The sequence below is a fragment of the Myotis brandtii genome, unplaced genomic scaffold (assembly GCF_000412655.1).
Source record: "Myotis brandtii unplaced genomic scaffold, ASM41265v1 scaffold744, whole genome shotgun sequence".
NCBI classification, from domain to species: domain Eukaryota; kingdom Metazoa; phylum Chordata; class Mammalia; order Chiroptera; family Vespertilionidae; genus Myotis; species Myotis brandtii.
The window spans coordinates 15555-40918 of record NW_005370965.1 but is presented as its reverse complement, the minus strand read 5'-3'; the positions used below and the strand labels follow the sequence as shown (position 1 = coordinate 40918).

General features: G+C 38.8%; 2 protein-coding genes across 10 annotated transcripts in view; one reads left to right on the top strand and one right to left on the bottom strand.

Annotated features, from left to right (window-relative positions):
- USP40 (ubiquitin specific peptidase 40) overlaps window positions 1-18189 on the bottom strand; it is a 71632-nt gene extending 53443 nt beyond the window's left edge. For 2 of the 7 annotated variants that reach the window (XM_014530570.1, XM_014530573.1), the window contains exons 1-9: window positions 16865-17099; window positions 14216-14283; window positions 12754-12867; window positions 11697-11861; window positions 9864-10010; window positions 6969-7112; window positions 4709-4837; window positions 2592-2687; window positions 1031-1138 (exon numbers count right to left, since the gene is read on the bottom strand). In XM_014530570.1, the coding sequence (XP_014386056.1) occupies window positions 1031-1138; window positions 2592-2687; window positions 4709-4837; window positions 6969-7112; window positions 9864-10010; window positions 11697-11861; window positions 12754-12867; window positions 14216-14283; window positions 16865-17099 (1206 nt within the window). Of the gene's footprint in view, window positions 1-1030; window positions 1139-2591; window positions 2688-4708; window positions 4838-6968; window positions 7113-9863; window positions 10011-11696; window positions 11862-12753; window positions 12868-14215; window positions 14284-16864; window positions 17194-17509 lie in introns of those variants that run through there. The other 5 variants (XM_005882930.2, XM_005882931.2, XM_005882932.2 and 2 more) reach the window with 5 other exon arrangements.
- A 5988-nt stretch (window positions 18190-24177) lies between these two features.
- The window catches only part of LOC102262462 (UDP-glucuronosyltransferase 1-9), a 9804-nt gene continuing 8617 nt past the window's right edge, over window positions 24178-25364 (top strand). Inside the window, exon 1 of one of the 3 annotated variants that reach the window (XM_005882927.2) lies at window positions 24178-24368. In XM_005882927.2, coding sequence (XP_005882989.1) covers window positions 24245-24368 — 124 coding nt within the window. In that variant the 5' untranslated portion in view covers window positions 24178-24244. Of the gene's footprint in view, window positions 25345-25364 lie in introns of those variants that run through there. The other 2 variants (XM_005882928.2, XM_014530609.1) reach the window with 2 other exon arrangements.

Here is a 25364-nt window from a genome sequence, read left to right as displayed (position 1 = left end):
CCATGCAGAGGTGGTTAGGGGTGATCAGGCAAGCAGGTGAGTGGTTAGGGGCAATCAGGCAGGCAGGTGAGCAGTTAGGAGCCAACAGTCCCGGATTGTGAGAGAGATGTCCGACTGCCGGTTTAGGCCCGATCCCTGGGATCGGGCCTAAACTGGCATCCCCCGAGGGTTCCCAAATTGGAGAGGGTGCAGGATGGGCTGAGGGACCCCCCCCCCTTCCCGTGCACAAATTTTGTGCACCAGGCCTCTAGTTAACAGAATAAAAGAGTAAAACTATGTGATCATATCAATAGATGAAAAACAAACAGCATTTGATAAAAATCCAACCCCAAGATGAAACTATCAATCAAGTCTGAATGAAAGCTAACTTCCTCAAACTTATAAAGGCTATTTACTAGTATATATATTTTTAAAACCTGCATAGCTAATATACTTAAAAATGAATACTGAAACATTGATCCAACCATTTTAACCTTCTATGAACTCAGGGCCATTAAACATTTATTTATCAACTGTGATCTAATTAAAGGATGCACTTAAACACTTATTGAAGTAAGCTCTTTGCTTCTGTAAGAAATAGCTCCCAAATATTTACTGTGTGTTCTGTTGCTCTGCTTGTTTCCTGTTGAGTTATCTCATTTCTGGCAGTACAGTTTTTACATCTGATTGTACAGCCTAGGAAACCAGATCACCAAGTTTACTAGAAGTGTGTGTAAAAGAAAGGTAAAGTGAAATTTGGGTGAATACCTGAAGACATTTCTATAAGTAAAATGATAAGTTTTAGGGTATGAACTTTGTGACATTATTTGGCTGTTTTGGTTAAAAGCCCCTCCCCTTTTCTTTGCTTACTTCTTGATTCTATGATAAATTATTTAACTTAATAATAAGTAACTTAATGGAATTTTAACCATTCAACAAAAATATTGATTTTATTTTCACATAATTTAAATTTTCTTCAAAGAATTCTTGTTGTGGGATCATAATAAGATTTCATGAGAAAAGGACTTTCTATAAGAATGTCATATATTACCTTTCGCAGTGGTCCATACTGTTTTCTGTACTTCTTGTTCCAAGATATTCCTATCTTTTTCAAAAGTTTCTGGCCCAGATGATCAACAAGAATCAGATTACTCTCCTCCTTATGAAAGAAACACAAAGTCATTTAAGAATATCTGTTCCAATTACCTAACAATGGTAAGAAGTGACCATTACAGGATGCAATGTGACCTGCACCTACACCAAAATTCCATGTTGAATTCCTAACCTTCAAAATTTCAACTGTCGCTATTTTTGGATAGGGCCTTTAAAGAAGTTAAAACAAGGCCATTAGGGTGGGTCCTAATGCAAACTGATTGGTGTCCCTACGTGGAAATCTAGGCGCACACAGAGACACCAGGGATGCACATGTACAGGAAAGGCCTATGGGTGCTGGAGGCTAAGTCCAGTGGATCATAATAAATGCGAGAAGTCCTCAAAAGGTTGAATGGACTCTTTCAGCAAAGCTGAAAATCTGCATGTTATTACCTGCTGCTGGAACAGCTGAAGGCAATTCCCCCAATTTGATGGTACTTTATTGTTTACCAAACCTTACCTTTGATATGTATATCTGCTTTGCTATAGGGCAAAATGTGTGAATAAAAAGCCCTGGGTGCGGAGATTCGGGGAATTTAGTTACTAAAGCTAAGCCTCCCCTGGCTCCCCCAAAAGGCCCCCCCAAACTTATATTTCATGTCTAGTCTCTTTATTAATTTATGTCGCAGCCCCTTCTCCAGATTCCTGAACCCTAGCAGATTCAGGTTAAGAACCCAGCATATGGGACACAGAGAGGAGGCAGAATCTACAACAGACAAGGAGAGAAGCTGCAAGAGAAACCAAACTTTGATTGATCTTGGACTCCCAGCTTCCAGAACTATGAGAAAATAAATTTCTATTGATTTAAGCCACCCAGTCTGTGATATTTTGTTATGACAACCCTAGTAGACTAATATGGTGACCATCAAGGACTGAGCCTAAGTCCCCAATAAACAATTATAAAAAACTGTTTACAAATGAATGAATAAATGAAAGGAGACCTAACATTTATTACAACAGGGTACTAAGCAAACATTAAAAGTCATCTGTATGAGGTATTACCAATATTAGGAATGAAAAAGGAGACATAACTTCAGATCCTACAAATACTAAAGGACAATATAGGAAACAGTAAATTCTAAAACAGTATGTAAAGTGAATCCCAATTCTATTTAAAATGACAATAGTAATACCAAAGAAACCCATAACCCAATCCCAATATAAGTGTGTAAACACAAAGAAAACAGAATGTAAAGAATATAGTCAAAGTGTTAACAATGACTGAGCATTTGGTTTATTTACATTTTTTTATTTTTTTATATATTTTCTAGGTTTTTTTTCTGTCTCAAGTTTTCTACTATGAATACGTATTTCTTTTAAAAGCAGAAAGTTTCCAATAAAAATAAAAGTTCAAAAAGAGATACAATGTCCAAAGGAAAAAAATAGTATCAGATCCACCAAATCAACCTCATTTACATATATCTGATATAGATACACACAAATATAAGCACACTCTCTACCTGTGATAAGATTGCTTTTAGAATCATCAGTGGATCATCAATCTCTTCTTCATTCTGAAGATCTTTCAAATTCACATCTGGTTTACTTTTTTCCTCCTAGAAAAGAAAACAATAAAAAAGTTTCTATCATGGGGGAAACACTTTGTAAAGTACATGATTGTCTAACCACTATGATGTAGATCTGGAACTAATACAAAGTAATATGAATATAAACTGAAAAAAAAATTTTTTTTAAATATAAAACCCCCTTTTTTAAAATCTCCAATTCCTTAAAAGGTAACTAACAAAATAGGAATGTTTATGTTATGAAGACTTCAAGATGGAGAAATGACAATAAAAACAATATAATTTGTATATGGTTTTGAATTCCAGCTTTGCTTGAATAATCCTGGACAAGTTATTTTCCTCTCTCTGACCTCATCTATAAATTAGGATTGTGAGATAAGTAAAGCTTTTAGCACAATACAGTGTTACAACATTTTCTCAGCACTAACAGAAGCCACATTACTACATGTGGAGCAACTATTCATTAATAACATAATTAACTGTTTGATAATCAAGAAGATATGTTTTTAAGTATTCTACATCCTAACATAATGATTTGTATCTTACATTTTGACATTTTATTGTGTTTTAGTTACATTTAAAAAACTGGTGGAGAGATTGGGGTTGATGGGTAATGCATCATAATTTTGCCCGTTGGAAATAATTGGAACTAGAATCTCAGTTCAGGCTTTTCCTCAGAACATCTGGAAGTTCTTTTCTTGAGACTATTCAAAACTTTTTCATAAAATGTTAAAGAAGCACTAAAAAATGAAAAGATATATCATTTTCATATGTAGATTAAAAACCCCACTAAGCACGTAAGAGAATAGCTGATTCTAGAAATGCTCACAGAAGCATAAAGAGGAGGGAGAGGCACAACCCTCCTGAAGAATAACAACACAGAGGGAGACCTCGCCCTACCACATGGCATGACTTCTTTTAAAGCTACAGAAATTAACAATGTGGTGTTTGCCTAGGAATGGAAAAGAAGTATGGAGCAGAAAAGAATGCCCCAAAATGGATTCACACATACATAAACAATTGATATAACAGGATTGGCATTCTAGATTGGTGGGTAAAAAATTCATTATTGAATAAATGGTAATGGGCAGTTGGGTACCCAAATGGAAAAAAAAAAACAATCTCACAACATTCACAGGAGATCATTCCAGGAAGAAGGAAATTTTAAATGTAAATGAAAAATAAACTTTTAACTGGGATAAGAACATACAATACAATATACAGACGATGTATCATAGAACTGTACACATGAAACCTATATAATTTTATCAACCAATGTCAGCCCAATAAATATAAAAAAAAGTAAAATAAAGATTTTTAAAAATAAATAAAAAAATAAAAATCCAAAAACCCCAAACCTAAAAAACCCCACAAACTTTTAGAAGACAACATAGGAGGAAAATCTTCATCATCTTTGGTTCGTGCCATGAAAGACAGAAGAAAAGCTAAGGAATTACTGATTAAAGGACTTAAGCAATATGCTAACTAAATGTAGTTCGTGATCCTGGACTTGATACTAGAGTGGGAAAGAAAATGCTATAAAGGATTTGGATCAGACAAATGGTGAAATCTAAATATAAATTAAATGTTAGCTAAAAAGATGGTATCAGTGCTGAAGTTCCTGATTTTGATCTCTGCTTATGTAAGGGAATGTCTTCATTTTTACGAGATAAGCACTGACGTATTTAGGGATAAACTTAACTTCAAATGGCTCAGCACTACTAATCATAATGTTAACTCTGTGTGTATGTGCGCGCACACGTGTGCATGTGTGTACAAAGAGTGTGTGCTTGCACAAATGTGGCAAAATGTTAATTGGAGAATCTAGGTGAAGAGTATACAGGACGTGTTTGTACTCTGCTGGTTATGTTTCTGTAAGTATGAAATTGTTTAGAAATAAAAATTTTAAACTATCTATACTCACTTTCAGTGCCTATAAAAGTATTCCACAGAGTGAATACATAATAAATGTCAAAAGATTATCTTCACCAAATAGGACTAAAAAAGGAAAAATATTTCAAAGATACTTCTAAACTAATGTCCATGCTCACCTGAAGTTGCCAGTTTCCCAAATGATCGACATCTTTAATATACACATGATAGTGCCCTCCATAGCAACCACCTTTGTGTATAATAACTGAGAAGAGGTCATACATGTATTCCAAGTCATCCAGTTGACTCTACAAAAGAACATATAAACATGGATATAGTTTACACAAAGTGGGAAGATACATAACCAAAGGGCAAAAGAATTTTAACTACTGAAATAAAAATTTCACTGTTTATTATTGTTCTTTAAGGGTAAATTAAGATAAATTTGAACTGACTTTAAATTTTAAAATTCTTAATTCTTAGAAGATTATCTATCATTGATCCAATACCAAACACACTACACCAATCACATTCTGTGTCTTGCTTAAACATGAAAACACATACCCAAACAAGATGCTATTTTTATGTACTTTGGCTAAGATCATGTAAACCAATGTGATAACAAAACACACTTGCCTATCAGTGCGTCTGTGATCTTGGCAAGCCCATCTTTGTTATGATACCTATTTTGCCACTTTATAAATGTGGTCTTTAGCTGGTAAATTTTTCCTGTGTTCCAACTAGATTTGTCACATGCCTCAAAGTCAAAGCCGTATCTGTCACCGCTCCTGACATGTTGGTCCTCTGCATATAAGAGGAATTTAGCAATTATGAATACTAGCTGGGTTTGTGAGGCAGCTTAGTGGAATGAAAAAGTTTTTTGTTAATTTATTAATTCTATGATCAAACTTTTCTGTAATTAATATGACTGACCCAAAAGATGAATACCTACACTGGCATTTAAAAGAAAAATCTACTTTAGGTTAAGAGATACTTTGCATATGGGTGCTATTTGAAGGGATCCCAATTATTTGAGAAAATATATTTGCTTAAAAAATTATACTATTAAAGTAAGCAGCATTCTTTTTTTAAATGTCTGGTTCAGGCGAAAGACAAGAGAGATATAAACAAAGATGAGAAGTGGTAATTTTTTTTTCATTAATACAGATATCAAAAAGAAATATTGCAAATTCCTTGGATAAGTGCTCAATGTTCTCCTTATTTCAGTTTTGTTATTTCAAAGTATGTTAAAAATCATTTGACAAACTGCTGTTTATAAAAGGACAAAACTTTTCCTATATGAGATGATGGATGTTAACTAAGCCTGTTGTGGCAATTATTTCACCTACATGTAAATCAAGCTATCATGCTGTACACCTTAAACTTATAAACTGATGCATGCCAATTATTTCTCAATAAAACTGGAAAAAATAATTAACTCAATTATCCTGAAAAACAGTTTTTATGTGTGTGTGTGTGTGTGTGTGTGTGTGTGTGTGTGTGTGTGTTTCAGGCAGTAAATGGAGGGAAAAGTCCACCAACACTGGAAAAACTGTTTATTCTGTGTGTCCAATAACAAACTCAGGGCCAACACAAATTACAACCTTTGAATGTTAATTCATATAATAAAACAACCAAAAAGCTCAGTAAGTACGCTTGAAGTAGAGGAAGGCCCATCTAAATTTAAGAATATTTTTAAAAATTACTTTCATGCATAGAAATTCAATAGCAAGCTAATAAATGTTCTGGTCTTAATAAACATATAAAGAATGATTTGTAACAAGAAATACATCAGTCTTGTCATTGTGATCTTGACATGTATAACAATTACATAGAAAATATTTTTAAATGGCTTATAAAGTAGGTTGATTATGCAATTAATTTGTTTTCAAACTTTCTCTTGCCCAAGTCTTAAGTACTACAAATCCCAGGCTAGTGAAGTTCCAGTTACCTGTTCACTTTCTAGATGTGTGATTCATTACTGCATTTAAAGTAAACTAAATCCAAATAGCAAAGTGCCAATTAAAGGTAACTTCTTTTAATGTAAGGTGACTTCTAATTTTGCTCTTAAATTTCATATCAAAGCTTTTTCAAGAGAGTTTAATAAAAAGAACTGAGAACAAATCCATACTTTGGAAATTCAAAAGGACTGTAATAAACCAGGAGTTCGCAGCTGGGAGTGATTTTACCAATTCCCCTTCCTGCAGGAGACATGGACATTTGACAAGGTCTGAATACATTTTTGTCACTAGTGGAGAGGAGGGGGAGGTTGCTGCTATCATCAGGTAGCAACCAGGAATGTTGCCTCACATCCTACAATGCATGGGACAGCATAGTGCCATGGCTGAGATTCTGCAATAAGCCAACTGAAAACCAGGTCAGTTAAGAATTCAATATTGAGAGGGAGAAAAAAAAGAATTTAAAAATAAGAGTTCAAACCTGTTCACAAAAAGGCTTGAGATTGATCCGAAGAGGGAATGTGTAACAGCTAGTTTCCTTGTATCGTTCACACTTCACAAAATCAAAATTAAATCTTAATAATGAAACAGTAAGAAAGGGAGGCAGCTTACGTAATTTGGCCGACTGTTAAAAGAAAAATTTTTTTAATTTTTAAAAAGCAGTTGCATAAAAGAATACATGTTTCTTAACATATAAAAAAGCAAATTATGACATAATTTTAAGAGGAATATGTCCTTAAATCACAAACTCATCATGATGAACTGAATATATAGCCCTTGCTATAAACTCATATATTTTACAGGACTAAAAGTGGTATCACTCATTTATGCTTACAACTAAAATTTACAATCCAATTTTATGTTTTTAGTGTTCATACCCTAAAATCAAAGCTATCTGATGAGCATGTTATAACTGGATATTCCCCTCCCTAACAATGTTTCTTTCCTGCCCAAGTCCTAGCCTTTCATCTTCTTCCTTTTATTTACGAAGAACTGGAGCTCTTAATCTGGGATCTCCAGACCTCTTTCAATGGATCTGGGCCCTTGAAATATCAAAATTGTACATGTTCATGTATTTTTCTGAGGAGAAGATCCATAGCTTTCATTAGACTTTCAAAAGTGCTCTAACTCCCCAAACATTAAGATCTACTGATTGGGGTTTTATAGTTATTGTTCTTACAAGCAGGTAAGAAGTTTTTAAAAAATTTCTTGCTTTAAAACAAACCACATAATTAAGCTTTTTTTTTTTTTTAAAGTCATCAGCTTTTAGCCCTGGCCAGGTAGCTCATTTGGTTAGAGTGTCATCCTGACATGCCATGGTTATGGGTTTGGTCTCTGATCAGGGCACGTACAAGAGGCAACCAATGAATGCATAAATATGTAGAACAACAAACTAATGTTTCTCTCTCTCTCCCTAAAATCAATTTTTTTAAAAAGTCATCAGCTTTTCCCAACCCTCTTACACTAATAGCACGTGAGGGGGGCAAAACATCCTTCCCCACATATAAAATTATCCAAAATCATAAATATTAAACATTCCTAAAAATGTATGTAAAACAATCCTAAAAATCAAGTGGATAATAAAAAAAAGTTAAATGATAAAACAGCAATTTAACCACATGGTAGATTTTCAAACAAGCTCAAAAAATAAGTCTAAAAAACTAAACTACAATGTGGCTGAGAAAAGAAAGACTGCTCAAAACAAGAAAATATGCATTAATTTAGGTAGTACAACTAAACCTAAATTTAGAATGCAATAAATCTAATGCAACTACAACCGAATGTAATTTTAAAAGTATCAAGATAAGCTCAGCTGATGTGGCTCAGGGGTTGAATGTCAATCCATGAACCAGAAAGTCATGGTTCAATTCCGGGTCAGGGCACATGCTTGGGTGGCGGGCTCCATCCCCAGTAGGGGGCGTGCAGGAGGCAGCTGATCAATGATTCTCACACTGGTGTTCTGTTTTGTTTTTTACTTTTTTAAAAAATTTTATTGTTCAACAACATTACAAACTGTTGAAAAAAAATTAGAGGCAAAGAAGCATCAAACAGACTGTCACACTGATGTTTCTATCCCTCTCCCCCTCTCCCTTCCTCTCTGAAATCAATAAAAACATATTTTAAAAAAGTATCAAGATCAAAATATTTCCACTGAAAAAGAATTAAACCAATGATATACAAGATGCATAAAAGAACTGCTTTTGTTTAACAAAAGGTTTTTGTTTTACTAATGTGCCAATTAAGCCCAAGTAAAACTAAAAATGTATTTAAGTATCTTTCAAAACTTTTTATCCTCTGAATTTTATATTTACTTTATTAGATTGTAGTCATAATGCCAAAGATGAGATACAAACTAAATAAGAAAACAATAAACCTCTCTATTTAGGTTTCCTAAAGGGGTAAAGGCTGGATAGAAGTATGGACTAAACAGTATAATATTTACCCTGGTTCAAATCCTATTGTGAAAGCTACAGGCGTTGAGTTTATTGTTTTTATTACATTTTCACCTACAATGACCAGGATCCAAATCAGTATCATGTGTTATCTAAATCATTCCTCATTTTCTTTGTTAGAAAAGTCAGTCATTATCAGCTGTAGGAATAGTGTTATCTTGTTGTCGTAACAGAGTAACTGCAAAGATATGTCTTTTGTGGTTGTTCTTTCAGTGAGTACTCAATAACCACCGAGTGACTCGAGCTCCAGTTCATCATGCTAGGAAGCGCCTATGATACCATCCACCAGCAGTGGAATAGTGACCACTGTGGAGAACAATGGCAGCAGCAGAGTTGATGCCACATTGCAGAAAAAACCGTTGCTTACATCCTGCCCTCCTTTCATCCTGTGTTTTGCTTTGCTATACAAAAAGAAACCTAGAAGTACTATCAAGCCCTTTTATTAGGGCATATTAGATCTGCTGGAGTTGGGAAGGGGATATGTACATATATCGAAACTGTAAAATAAGTGCATGTGAAGAAAGTCATCTATTTTCATAGTAGTAGACAAAGAAAGGAAAGCTCAACAAGCATCTTGGCTGGCAGAAATAAAAACATATTGCCTTCTTTGTAATGGTAATTTGCAAAAAGCAGTGATGGTGAGTTTATAAACAAAAGGTGTTTTTAAGAAACACTGAGGTACAAATAAATTTTTTCCTGAGAAAGAAAGAAGTTGAGAAAATTATTGAGTTGAAAGCTTAAAAAAGCCTTTACTGTAAAAATTAAAATACAGATAACATGTAAATGTGTTTTCGATCCTTAGTATTAATTAACAGCTTCATGTATATCTTCCACAGCTTCAAACAAGCTGACTTCACTTGATAGACCTTCTTGCTAAAGTACTAAGTGGGCAACCTAAGAAAAGGCAGAGTATCTGTCTTTACCTTTGCTGCTTTCACCAGCCGGTCACAAGATCCACAGTGGTATAAGTTGTCACAATCAAACACTTCCTCTTCTACATACATGTTCCAGAGTGCATCTTCCAGACCTGTTACGTTTTTGACTGCTACTGTTAGATCTAAGAAGTCTTCCTAAAATACACATAAACATAAAATTGAAAAAACACTTTCACAGTTCACATATATATCATACACATAATGAAAATAATCAGATATATTTTTTCTAAAATACTGTACATATGAAGGTATAGATCTCCTCCTGATCCGATACGGTGAAATTCATAACCAAATTATCTTTTCTAAAACAAACTATAACTGAGCTTAAAATATATCAGGAACGAGTTCATTGTAGATACAATAAAACCTATTTTATCAGGAGTTAAGACCAATGACACATATACATCTGAATTGAGAAGTGTGTACATGCAGGGCTTATTAGTGTTGAGTCCCTAGACTAGAACAGCAAGGGGAGGGCTGAATACTCAAATGGAATTCTGCTTACTCATCTGCTTCTGCCAGGGCTGGTTTAACACATACTGAAGAAGTTATAAGAAAAACATAATTTTGAGCCAAGATACAAAGGTATTCTTAATGAAAATTAAGAGGATATTTTTCAAAATGGGAGTCTATAAATTATACTGTAACTACATTTGAATTACAACATGTTTTTAGTAATAAAAACTTAGAAAATCTGACAAGTTTATAGAGTATTTAGTTTTAATAGCATTAAAGGCATTATTGGGACTATAAAATAACAGTACTAAGTTCATGATAGAAATCTAAAGTAATACAAGTAACATTTAGATATGGTCTGTAATATATGAATGTGAAAAGTTAATTTCTGTAATTTATCATGTGCCTTAATATACAAAATGGTTTGAAATTTGTTTGTGATGTATTATTATAGATGTCATCATATAGTAATTCAAAGACACACAACACCTGACTATTTCCAAATTAGGCTGGCCAAACCTATTAGCACAGACAAAAAGAATCAAAAAGTATCTTTTATCCCCAATACTCATAAAAAAATAGAAAGAGAAGAAAATATCTGTGCCAAAAAAGCAATTAATGCAACATTTAGAAAATGGCATTTAATTTTTTACTCATAATATCAAATACAGAAACTTTCTATAACTCTTGCCATAACAAAAGATTTTTATTAAAGGACAGCTGTTCAGATTAAATCATTTGCTGTCAAAGATAGGTAGAGTAAGTGGAGATTATTATATTTACATGAACAAATTTCCAATTATATTGAATGGACAATCTGTGTCATGACAAAGTATTGTAGGTTATACTGGATTAAACATTATTATAATGGCTTTATATATGTTTATATATAATAAACATATTTTTAAACATATAACATGTAAATATAAGCATACAAGTACAAATGAACTTTCTTAAAGACATTAATAAACTAAATTCAATATTTAATTACAGATATTTGTCAATACCCTATTTTTATTACTTCCCTAATTAACTTGATAATATTCCACCACCAACCATAATGAAGTCACTTTCCTTATTTGGCCACAGATCTCTACTTGCAAACATCTCCCAACTCTATTTTCTAACTATCAGAGTAATGAATAAAACATTAAAACTATGTTTTAAGATATTTGCTTCTTTCTGTTTACATGGAGAAATCTGGATTATAAACTTATGACTTAGGTGTAGTGAGAGTAAAAGAAAAAAATCAATAAAGTGATTTCCAGAAATAAACAGTTTAATCCTCACATGGTACATCACAAATTTAAATGTATGAATTATTCTTAACAATATTACTTATTACTAAAACACTTGCATATTCACCTGCTTTTCACTGACATTCTTACATTCTTTACAAACAATCTGGTTAACAATGGTCCCATGATATAGACGATTGATGAGATCATGGCCGGAGGTCCCAACTAAAGAAGTTTCCAAAGCACTAAAGAGAATTCGATTCAGTTCCTGCACATCATGTTGCCTCATTTCCTATAAAACAGGTAACTTTTAAATATGATTTTGTGCTTCACATTTTTAAAAACAGATTTTTAAAGTGATGTTAAAAAAAAATCCACATGATTTATCAAATCCAAAGGTAAACCTCGATCAAACATAAGGATGACTAATCTAAATGGGCTGAGAACAGGTTAAGAGACCACTACCTATTTTCAGTTTTATTACAAAACAAAAATATGAACAGGCAGAGCAGCACATCTATTTCATAAAAAAAATCATACTTGGTTTTATTTTATACAACTAACAGCTTATTTACTTGTTGCTGTCAAATGTTCTGTGTTTGTACACAGTGCCATACCCTTAGGGACACAAAGAGAACAAGGAAAGAAAGTCTTACAATAGGACACAGGAAGACAATGAAGAGAGACAGGAGAAAGGCTGGGAAAGGAAAGTGAAAAGACCTGCCAAGGATGACTTTATAGTTTTGCTTGAAGCATATGTTCAAATCAGAACACTCGGATTCAAAACCAAGAGCACGTCACAGAGGCAGACAGAATTATTGCTAGGCGGCTTTTTAAGCTGATCAAGCAGTTTGCTATATAAATGGTAAGCTCTTTGTAATAGGTGTTCTACCTCAACTAGTCCATATAAAGATTCTCAGGGTATAAATTGTAAAAATAAGCTCCTATACTTCTCTCTGTATCCACAACCTTCTCCCCACCCCCAAATCACAACTGTTCATAAAAGCCTGCAAACAACAAGTGTCCAAAAATATATTTCTGGCTTGTAATTATTTAACAAAAGAGAGTAAATATTTAAACAGTATATTGAGACCCTAAAACAAAATTAAAGAAGTTAGATAACATTAAACCAGTGTTTACTCTTCATTGCCGGCAATGTTTCTTAGAGAAGCTGACCTCCGTACCTCATTGCTTGTCCACCCAAAGCTGTCAGTGAGGTCTGCTGTGGAGGCAGCTTCCTGGTCTAAGAGCAGGAGCTGAGCAAACAACCGCTGTAACTGTAAAGGTATGATTCGAACCTGAATGAGAACAAATGCATTTCTAAATAAGTCTTTTCAATGTGGTTTGGGGCTTTTTAAAAGAACTGCATACTAATTTTCTTATATCTCCTAATTCACTCAGTTCACCCAGAAGAAAGTTTACAAATCTTATTACAAAGGGTGATCATTTTTCTTCAAAAATTCAATCCAGCCCTAACCAGTTTGGCTCAGTGGATAGAGCATCGGCCTGCGGACTGAAGGGTCCCAGGTTCGATTCTGGCCAAGGGCATGTACATACCTTGGTTGCGGGCACATCCCCACTAGGAGGTGTGCAGGAGGCAGCTGATCAATGTTTCTCTCTCATCGATGTTTCTAACTGTCTATCCCTCTCCCTCTCTGTAAAAAAAAATCAATTAAAAAAAAATTCAATCCAAAGTGTTTTAGCTATCTGGAGTTTTCTACCTAGACATAGTTCAGGTCAATACTAAAACCCAAAGTGGCCTTAAAAAACTACCTCATTGATTACAGACGGATAGTAATTTAAGTCTCTAATAGTTCATTCTTTCTCTAAAATGCCTCAGACACAGACATACTCTCATGAGGAATGTTCCAGTCATAGACGGGCTGCACCTGCCTCACTTTCTTCTTGTAGGTTCCAAGCCTGTTCCTGTCTTATTTGGGCTGGAGAGGGCTGGGCTGACAGAGAATGCTGGTCAGAGCCTAGTTTGCAGACCAAATTTAAGCATCTAAAGTGAGAATCAGCCTTTAGAAACTTTTATGGCAATTTGACATTGTCATGACATCTTTATTATATCCCACAGAAATATAATCTGCAACAGATTGGGAATTTTTAAAAATACACAAAAACTGGCCCTTTGCTGCACAGGTGGCCTGAGAAGCACTGGGCTGGATCATGAAAGACTCCTTGTAAGAAGTACTGATTTTAGCCTGAGAGCGACAAACTTCTGAATGATGTTTAAGCAGGGGAGGAACATCATTAGATCTGCACTTATGATAAACCAATTCCTCATTCAATTTATTTCCAGAATACCAAAGTGAATGAATACTGGTTATTTGTTGTTATTACAAATAAGTGCATTAAATAGAGTTTCTGTTAGGCTAGTGTGGACCATTTGCAAATATTTCCTTCACCAGAAGAAAGAATAAACACAGTAGCAGCAGCAGCAGCAGAGACATTACATTTGAAAAATTAATTGTTCCATTGACAGTAGGGTATAAGCTAAGTCACTTTCTGAAAATAATAATTATATTTGGTAATTAATTAATAAAATTATTGATTTCTATAAGAAATTTAATTCCTTCCTTAAAAAACACTCCCTCAATACTCCAAAACAACAACAACCCCTGTAAATCATAGATTTAATACCTTTGCATCAGGATTATCCTTTTCCTCTAAAGAACCAAGCTCTTCTGGGCCAAGAGAAAATAAAGCTTCTAGACAAAAAAAGTAGAATCAGAGATGTAAATGACATTATTTCATTTTAGAAAACCAAGGCCACCAATAAATAAAATCAGTTAACAATTCAGCAATATGATTGCAGCAATGTTTATACCTTTACACATTTTACTTTCTAGTAATACTATTTTTAACCATTGACTATAAAGGGCATGCTAAGGTTTCAGCATGAAAGATCTAGAAAAGGAAAATTATTCATATAAAACTAAGAGCAGAAACATCAGAAATCTGTGATGGCCGTAGGCAGTAGGTCCCTAGAGCTACCTAAGGAGTATCAGGAAATACAACAAATAATAGTTTTGTATATGATCAACAGCAAGCCATCCTTTCCTGAGAAGGACCACCTTTAACTCTGAGATTATGCCCTTCCTTTTTGGGGTATGTAAATATTTTTCCTGGGTTGAGGGTGATAACAGATGTTAGTGGTCTTACCTAGAAAAATAAGTTGGTAACCCAACGCCAGTCCCCGGAATTTTTTAAATACAGCATCTCGCTATGCCACCCAATGAGGGAATATATGAATCTTTTGGGAAGTCTGTATTCAAACCTAGATAGGAACTCCTACTGGGAACTTTGATGTACTCCAGGGAGAGAAGGGATGGGATGGGTGTTGTCCCTTACTGGCAACCACTCCTGCCTAGTGATTACTATTATGAATGTTATACTCCTCCGTAATTCCTGGGGGGAACTGGGAAAAAATGAACTACAAGGACTTCCACAATCATCTCCCACTACTCTCAGCTACACTAAACTGGGAGTACAGTGAAACCCAATCTAGCCCAACTCCATAAAATATGATTCCAAGAAGCTCCAACACTTTTCTCCCCCAGTTCTTACTCTTTCCCAATTATACTCCCCCTTCAATAAGCACTGGGATTCATGCCAGGCCTTACAAGGAGTTCACAATCCCCACTAAGATATCAACCCATGTGCTTGGCTGGTGATCTCCTTTGCTAGAGAAGATGTCCTGGGACTCTCAGCCCTATTCTTGCTTAGGGGTACTCATCATGACCTGCTCCACCCCAAACACCCGCCTCAGTCTCTTTTTAAGGCTACTTTTCTACTTTAAGTTGCCCTTTAACTTCAACAATATTAAAACTTGGAAAAGTTCTAGCTCCGCCCCCCCCCCCCCCCAGGGACCTACTTATTCAGACAGAAAATTTCTTTCTTTCTTTTTTTTTTTATTGCTTAAAGTATTACAAAGGGTATTACATATGTGTCCTTTTTTTTCCCCGCCCTTGACAATCCCCTGTTTTCTTATGGTGGAATTACTGAATGCAACAGGGAGAGATTTTTATGGCGGGGATGGAGTCAAGAACAGAGGCCCCACTCTTAAATCCCACATGCAGTCCAATCCACTAGAATGGTCCTCGGAAGGGGACATGGTAAATATTTACTAAATCTCTGGAGGGAAGAAGTCTTTCTTAAGCTCAGAAGCAACAGAGAATGTTACAAAGATTTGATAAATGTGCAGCGGTGGTAAGGGGAATGTGGCAGTCGACACAGGATGAACCAGGTTGTCTGTCCTCAGAAAACAGAGACACTGTGAAGAGCTAAGCTACAAAACCACATAGAGCTGGGGGCCCCAGTCAGGGTCATGTGAAGGCAAAATAACGTTCACACTGAAATCAAGACAGCACAGAGATGAAGACTCCTGTGGAGGAAGCTAGTCTGCAGAGATGGGAATGGCATAAACATGTAGAGAGAAACAGGAGCAAGAAATTAGGGCCCAATAAGGTCGGGCTGGCTTCCTGTAGGTCATTTCAGGGATATTTCCTTACATTCTTATAATAAATTCCCTTTGAAATTTAGTTAATTTGAGTGGGTTTCTGTTCCTTGCACACAATCCCTTTGTCTAACATCTTTCTTAGGTTTTTGAAATTCACTATTTCCAGATTTTAGAAAGATAATATGAAGAAAAGGTTAACATGATGTTAACTTTACACCCTCAGCAGGGTCTGGGGCAAACAGTATCTGTTAATCAAGAAGATTAATATTCCTGTAACAAATGAATGAATATTCACCCAAGTGAGGTAACTAGACTATAAAAGGCTTCACATCAGGTCAGGTTCTAACACTCAAACAAATTTAGATCATATCAGGTTGTCAGAGTTTTCTGAATTGCAGAACTGCAGATAAATGATTATGAACTGTTTAAATAATGTGACACCCCTCCCCATTCCAAATGATATCATTGCTTTGGGTAACTCTGGCTTAAGTGTTTATTACTTTGGAGAAATTTTAAAACTCAAAAAATACAAATAGTCTAACAATAATGAAGGCCAGTACTCATGACAAAACTGTCTTTATGCTGTCTTTTAAATGATAAGAATTAGAAAAGTAATATTGCCTTTCTAAATTTTGTTACTAAATATTAGTGGTTACATAGAATATACGTAAGATAACTTAAGCTCCACATTACCATTTTGTGTGTCACAATAACAATAAACACATGCTGTAGAATACACCTTTAAGATACTTTGTCTCTTTGTGATCTTGCACAATTACATGGAGATGAGGGTTACAGGCTACTAAGCAAATGCACGTAATATAGCATACCTCTGAATTCAGGTGTAAAATGAAGAGTCTGAAGAAGGGAATTGAGGTAACAAGTTCCACCCTGATTCCTGATTCCGCTTAAATTGGTAAACTCTCTAGGAGCAGGTGGCTCCAATGGTTTGGCCTTTAATTTTTTTCCTTTTCCATACTGATTATTTGACACACTGGAATAATCCTCTTCAAATAGGTCCCCAAACATTGTGAAACTAAATATTACCTTTAAGAAAGATGACATGTTATAAAATGCTTTTATTTTTACAACAGACTTTCTCCCCGTCGCCCTATCTGATACCTGGGAGTCTCTATTTCTAAGTCTTCCCTGGGCCAGTGACTGAAACTGTGTTCCTTACAGGTAACATGGGATCCCACCTAGCACACGTGGTCATTTAAACAATCAAATGACAGTTAAAGAAAGGCTCTGAGTGCACGAACCGCAGCTGTTCTTAAAAAAGGCATCCTGGCATCTCGAACGAAAACAAAGGAAACCCGTCGCCACAGTCAACCTACTGCCGGGGCGGCGAAGGCCAGCCTGGGTCCTGAGAGCCGACCAGGGCCCGGGTCGGTCAATCCCTCCCTAAAATCTCTGCCTCGCACACTCCTCCTACCGGATTATCACACTGGAATGAATTAAATGGAGCTAATTACCCTTTACAGCAGCTAAGTGCATGGCCCCCAAGCTGGAGAGTCGCGAGGAGGTTCACGACCATGAAAATTACGGAGCAAAAGGCCGCCTCGTCGGTACCCAGCGGTCCTGACGTCGGCCCCAGGGATCCAGGCCACCCGCTCAGGGTCTCCCGTGAGTGCGGCGCGGCGGAGGGCCGCCTGGAAACGAGAAACGCAAAGCTCCCTGCACAGCGCCTAAGTGACAGGAAACGCTGAAATGCACTTATTTTCCTGTTCAACGCTTTCCTCAAAAGAGAAGCACAAGAAGTGGAACTCGGAAGTCCGACCTCGAGCTCGTGGCCGGGACTCCCGTCTCTCCCACTCCCGGCCTAGGCCAGGCCCTCAGGCCCTCCCAGTCACCCCGGGCCCGAGGCGCGAGGAGGCCGAAGTCCTCCTGCCGAGGACCACTGACCCGACGCCAGAACTCCGCGTCCCCGGGCCGGCCCGGAAGTCCCTCGCCTCTCCCTCCTCAGGCCGTGCCACCCACACGGTCCCTACGCCTCCCAGGTCCCTCCCCAGAACCCCGGCCGCCAGCTCCACTTACTGCCTAAAGCCCAGACCCCCGCCCCGGCCCAAACCCGTAGCGAACAGGCGCGCCCCGAATAGGCGCCGCCATGTTGGCGCAGGCGTGTCTCCGGCAGCTTCCAGAGTGAGCAACTTGTGGAACCCGGACTACGCGACCCAGGATGCCCCGCGGGAGCTCCGGCCTTATGGGCAATGTAGTTCTTTTGTCCCGGGCGTTTGGGAGTCGGGGTGGGAGGGGAGCGCTTGCTTTCCCCGTCAGTTCGTCGGTTCCCGGGTCCGCGGGCCCTATAGGTCAGGTGGCCGCTCATTCAATCACACTTAAAATTTATACTTATTGCTGTTGGCAATCCGCATTAGTTGCGGTGGAGTACGCAAAGATCACTTGTCTTCTGCAATGGCTAATTCCCAAATTACCTAAACAAAGGAGACATTTGTGTAAGGCTTCAGCCTGGCTATGCATTTTCAAAGACATTCTCCAGTGTATCTCTAGTAAAAAATGTACCGCATAGCCTTGAACCTTTATAATAACCTCAATGTTTGTTTTGTCTGCACCAACTCTAAGTACACAAGAATACACTAAAAATACCTCAAAAGTATACTCTCTTGCTGACTTGAATACCTTTAGTGGACTGTGTCAGTAGCTTATGTATGTAGGCCTTACTTCTGGCACCTCCCCAATCCAATCCAGCTTCCACCCTGGAATGAATGAGGAAGACAGGGAGAAAATCCTCTGGACTTCAGCTAAAGGCTGGAGAAATAGAGAATAGCTGCAAGGCAGGAGTCCTAGTGAATGCCAGACTAAGAGATTTGTGGATGGAATACTTGAGGGAGACTCCTGTAGCTGGAGTGTTCCAAAGTATTGGTAGGGAAAGGCCTGGAGGCAGTGCACCAGTTAAGAGGTCAAAGGTCTAGGAAACTGCAGTGGGAAAAGTCTGTTCTCAGTTCTCATTAGTCTTCACTTGGCCACACTGCCCCTTGGCTTCAAGACTCCCCTCCCTGGCCCCATGGCAGACTATCCTATTGCTTCCCTTTCTGCACTTTGCTTCTCTTTTACCGGCTGTGCTTCATTCCCCTCTTCCAAATTGTAGATATTCCTCAAACTTCCATTCCCTGATCAAGAATGAGCACCGGAAGGTTAGCTCCACCAGGACACGGGCTGTTAAAACCAGAACGATTGTTGGCATGGAAACTGAGATGTCTCTGAAATGAGTGCATCTGCCCTGGAAATTCCAGAAAGTGATCATGAGATGGACTATGAGGAGCCAGACAGGTCAACAGGTGATGAAAAACCTGCTCTGTAAAAGAAAAAGACCAGAGAAGTGTGGGGAAACATGGGACTTGGTTGGAAAGTCTGTAAGGAGGATTCTCCGACGGTGGCCTCTAGGGGAACCTTGCTGAAGGCGGCAGCCCCTGCCTTGACTTTTCCAAACAAGTCTGAGCCCCCGGGTGTTTTGCTGGAATCTCTATGTTTAGTCTTTAAACCCGACCTTGTAGAAGCATGTGCTTTCTCAAGGATACTTACGCTGCTGATTGTATCTAGAGGTTAATTTTAGTTCAAGCTGTTGTTACAATAAAAGTCTAAGGAGGCAGGCAATCAGGGCTGTTTTGGTGCCTCCTGCCAAGCAGCCCCTTAGCCTCTCTTTCACAGAAATGTGTGTTAGAGTAATCCATTCATCCGTCCCTCAGGGTCTGCTGGTCAGTCCAAGCAGAGAAGGTTGGATCAATCACTCAGGCTGAGGTTCAGCGGTTCCCTGGCAAGGAGCCATAATGAGTTGCTTTTTTATGTTTTCATTCATTCATTTATTTGTTCATCCATTCTTTAATAAATATTTAGTAAACATCTTTATTTATTTAATGAGCATCTACTAAGTGGCAGGTACAGGGCTAGAAGTTTGAGATTTAATATTAATCTGACTGATATAGGCCCCTAAATTCATAGAGCTCACTTTATAGTGAAGGAAACTAAGAAAAAGCTACATGATAGCTGTAGTGATAAGTAACTTGAGGGAAATAACAGAGGAATGTGACAGTAAATGGCAAGGATGGGGGCTGTTTCTGATATTGGCCTTAGAGCAGACTTCTTAAAGGAGAACTTCCCAATGAGGAGGCACAGGAAGAGCTCAGGAAAGACCCCTCCAGCCTGAGAGAACAGCAAATACATAGGTCCTGAGGTGGGAAACTGTCCTGTTCCAGATGTAGAAAGGAGGCCTTGAATAAGTGGAGAAAGCAAATGGCAACTGGTTAAAGAGGTGGACTCACCCACCATTTGGCCAAGGCGAGGATGTTTTCTAATTGCAGTGGGAAGCCATTCGATGGTGTTACGCAAAAGATAGCATAGTGATTGGTGTTTGAACAAACCCCGCTGACTTCTGTCTGCAGGGCAAAAAGGAAAGCAGAAAAACTAATTTATGAGGCAGTTCTTGGAGTTCAAGTAAGAGACGATGGTGGAATGATGCCCAGGCACTAGATAGCGGGGCAGATGTGAGATCTACTTTGGAGGTAGGACGAGACTTGGTCATGTGGTGGCTTTGTAATGTATCAACTGGGCTAAGCTGAATTTTGTTTCCCAGAATTCCATTCCTATTTCTGATTAGGGTTAGTCACAGAGACAGTTTTACCTGAAATTGCAGGAGCAATTTTTATTTTCTTACATGCAGAAGTGTGGGACAGGCACTTCTGTAGCTCATACATGTTGTCACCTCTCTGCAGACTCACCTCATTGGCATGAAGCAGCAATTGGACCTGCACCTGCCCTTCCTTGCCCTGGCTCCTCCTTCAGTTTCTCCCACACCTGGGCTAGGTGTGTGTTTAGCTCGGTGAGGAAGAGCACCAGCTTGTCCTGCAGGACCCCCACATCATCAAGGTTGGAGGTAGTAAGAACACTTCAAGATTCTAGTCCCTTCTTGTAGATCCAAGTTCATTCCTGGGGGTCCAAGCTTATTGATTCCTTCCAGAAGACCCACCCTGGTGTCCTTAAACTCTAGCATCAGAGGCAAAGACTGTTTACAGAGATCCGTTCAACCAGCTCCCACGTGAGTCAAATCCCTATGACAAATCCCTGACTATTGGTAGTGTTGGTGGTTCTGCTTCTCTGATTGAACCCCGACTGACACAGCTTGAATGGAGGGGCTGTGGGAGAGTGATGCCTTGTACATTATTTTACTTAAAACACCAGGTAGATGAAAATAGCATTTACTGAGCCAAACTGGGAGAGGAGGAAAGCTCTGGTAGGGAACTCAAAAGTTGTGTTTTGGATATATTAACTCTTAGAAGCTAGTGAGGTAAAATTGGAATGCTATTAGAATGTAATTTGTATGGCCAGAACAAATAAATTAGGATGGGGGGGGGGGGACGACAGTTTTTGAATTGTTATTATAAGGAAGAGCTTCCCAAAAGTCTGGGATGTCTACAGATAAAATAGCTTACTTCAGAGGTGGGCTAAAGAATGGCCATGTGGCCCTTACCAGTTTGGCTCAGTGGATAGAGCATCGGTCTGTTGACTGAAGGGTCCTGGGTTCGATTCCGGTCAAGGGAACGTGCCCGGGTTGCGGGCTCAATCCATAGTGGGGGGCATGCAGGAGGCAGCCGATCAATGATTCTCTCTCATCGTTGATGTTTCTATCTCTCTCTCCCTCTCCCTTCCTCTCTGAAATCAATTTTAAAAAAAATTTTTTTTTAAAGAAAGAATGGCCATGTTGACAGGAGAGGAGATCCAGGCAATGGATGGGTACAAAAGTGTACTTAATTTTAAATAGCCTTCTAAAAAGGTTTTTCACTAACTTTAGTCATAGGGCCTCCTGCATTAAAGAGAAGCACACCACATCTACAGTGACCCCCAGATGCCTGTGGGCCCCACCCCTGCAAGCAGTAATAATTTGGGGCCAAATCTTTTGAGGTTCATGATTACTCTGACAAAAATTAGGATTTTGACCCAAGTGGTTAGCAAAGGTAAAAAACCATGAACCTGGCCTGGAAAACTTGCAGTTTTATTGGCATTTTTGTTTCCTTATCTATGCTGTTACTTAATCTATTTGTTATGCAATCTGTACCAAATGCTATAAACAAGAACGTTTTAAACTGAAGGTCATGTGTTATTAGTGGACTAGGGGCCCGGTGCACAAAAATTTGTGCACTCAGGGGGGAAGGGGGGGTCCCTCAGCCCGGCCTGTGCCCTCTCGCAGTCTGGGACCCCTCGGGAGATAACGACCTGCTGGCTTAGGCCTGCTCCCGGGTGGCAGAGGGCAGGCCCAATCCCTAAGTGCAGCCCCTGGTCAGGCTCAGAGCAGGCAGGGACCTGAGGCTCTGTGGTGCCAGGCCAGGAGACCTGAGGCTGTGCCCCCACCCAGCGGGGCTTGACGGGGGACCTCAGGCCACACCCCCTGCCCCAGCGCCGGTTCGGGAGACCTGAGGCCATGACCCCCACCTGGCGGGGCTTGACGGGGAACTTCAGGCCGCACCCCCCACTCCAGAGCCAGACTGGGGGACTCTCAGGCCGTGCCCCCATTCCTGGTGCCAGGGCAGGGGACCTTAGGGTGCACTGGGGGACCTGAGGCTGCACCCCCACCCAGCGGGGCTTGATGGGGGACCTGAGGCTGTGGCCCTCACCTGGTGGGACTTGTTGGGGGCCCTGAGGCTGCACCCACCCACCCGGTGGCTTGACAGGGGACCTGAGGTTGTGCTCCCTGCCTGGTGGGAGTTGATGGGGGTGGGGCCGGCCAGGTCTGAATCTCGCTCAATGGGGGTGGTGCTGGCCAGGTATGGGTCTCACGTGATTTTGAGTTGCACGCGTTTGGCGGGGACTTGATTCTGGATCCCATGGTGTGCCCCAGCCTCTGACAGGAGGAAGATTTTCATGTAAATTTTATGAATTTTCTTTCATCTCTGACACTTCTATTATAGAGAAAGGGCAAATAACAATATTAAAATAAATCCTCTAATTAATTCCCTTTTAATGTGCACGAATTTCGTGCACCGGGCCACTAGTATATTTATATTATTGAATTTGATTTGCTAAGATTTTGTTTAGCATATTTGCATATATGCTCACGAAGAGTATTGGACTGTAGTTTTATCTTCTTGCAATCTATCTAGTTTTGGTATGTGGTAATGCTGGTCTCATAGACCCATTCTATTGTCATAGAATGAATTAGGATGCTTCTTAATGTTTCAATTGGAATATATTGTATCTGCATTCTAGAATATATTCTGAAATCATAATATGTATTATTTCTTCCTCTAATATTTGGTCGTATTTATCAGCTAAACCACCTGAGATTGAAGTTTTATTTGTGGGAAAGTTTGAATTACAAATTAAATTTTAATTTAAAAATATATATGTTATTTCCATTCAGCTTATTTATTTATTCTTGATTAAAATTTAGAACTTAAGAAGAAGGGGTCAATGGGTAAAAGAAGGGAACATCTGTAATACTTTCAACAATAAAGATAAATAATAACAGAAGCTGTCCCTTTGATCTAGCTGCCTGGCTGCCAGCCGCCATCTTGGCTGTCAGTTAATTTGCATATCTCCCTGATTAGCCAATGGGAAGGGTAGCGGTTGTACGCTAATTACCATGTTTCTCTTTTATTAGTGTAGATTATCAAATTTATTGAAAGGGATTGTGATTAGCATTTAAAAAGAGAGAGAGAGAGAGAGAGAGAGAGAAAAGGGGGGAAGAAATACAATAGTGAAATTACACAACATGGACTCTTCTGTCTAGCTTAGTTTATTCTGCAGAATTATTTTGAAATTCATCCTTGCTGTTCAAATATCAGAACAAAAAACAAACAAAACAAAAAACCCAAAATCAGTCAATGCCAGTGATTTACTCATAAGAAAATATTGAATGATATATTTTCCTGATAAGAATAGTTTTCTCAACGGTTAGAGGGTTGGCCCACAGACTGAAGGGTCCGGGGTTAAGTTCCAGTCAAGGGCATGTACCTTGTTGGCAGGCTCATCCCCACCCCTAGGGGTGGGTGAGGGAGGCAACCAATCGGTGTGTCTCTTTCACATCCATGTTTCCTTCTGTCTCTCCCCCTCCCTTCCACTCTCTAAAAATGAATGGAAAATAATATTCTCGGGTGAAGATTAACAACATCAGCAACAACAAAAAAAATTGTTTTGACCTTTACCTGGGCAAAGATAGTGCCATGACTTCAATGCTGGTTTACAAAGGGAACTATTAAGCAATGATTTTTGGACCCTGCGTACTCAGAAAGATAAAAAAGAAAGTAAGTTTCAATAAAGCTTGCATTTTTGGAATTTGTCCCAAAGGAAATATTGGATTTTATCCTCAGACTACTCTTGGGGCAGGTTTTGTGCCTGTACTTCTTCTGTCAACTGTATCACACAAGCTTGACAGCTGGGCTGCTCCAGGCTGCTGCTATCCAATGGCTCCTGCGGTGTTGACTGGCCTCCTTCCTCTATGTGTGTGTCTCCTGCTGGCACCTGGCTTTGCCCAGGCAGGCAAGCTGCTGGTCATCCCCATGGATGGGAGCCACTGGTTTACCATGCGATCCGTTGTGGAGAAACTCAGCCACAGAGGGCATGAGGTGGTCGTGGTCAGGCCAGAGGTGAGTTGGCGCCTGGGACAATCATCCAATTATACTGTAAAGACTTATTCCACGTCTTACACTCTGGAGGATCTGAATGATCAGTTCCGGATTTTTGCTGACTCTCAGTGGAAAACTCGGGATCAAAGTGTATTTGCCCTGATAATGAATCCAGCAAACAATATTTTTAAATACTTTTTTTCAAATTGTAGGAATTTGTTTAATGACAAAAAATTAGTAAAATACATAGAAGATAGTTCTTTTGATGCGGTGTTTCTAGACCCTTTTGACATGTGTGGCTTAATTGTAGCCAAATATTTTTCACTCCCGTCTGTGGTCTTCACCAGGGGATTATTTTGCCACTATCTTGAAGAAGGTGCACAGTGCCCCAGCCCTCTTTCTTATGTTCCGAGGTTTCTCTTAGGGTTCTCTAATGCCATGACCTTCAGGGAGAAAGTGCGGAATCTCGTCTTCCACCTAGAGGAACATTTACTTTGTGGCTATTTTCTCAAAACTGGTTTAGAAGTTGCCTCTGAGATTCTCCAGACAACTGTCACAGCATATGACCTGGTCAGCCAACCATCCATTTGGTTGTTACGAACTGACTTTGTTTTGGACTATCCAAGACCTGTGATGCCCAACATGATCTTCATTGGGGGCATCAACTGCCACCCGGGAAAGCCATTGTCACAGGTGAGTTACCTCTAGCTTCCCATGCTCAGAATAGTGTGGCTTGGACAGGAAAGAAAACAAACAT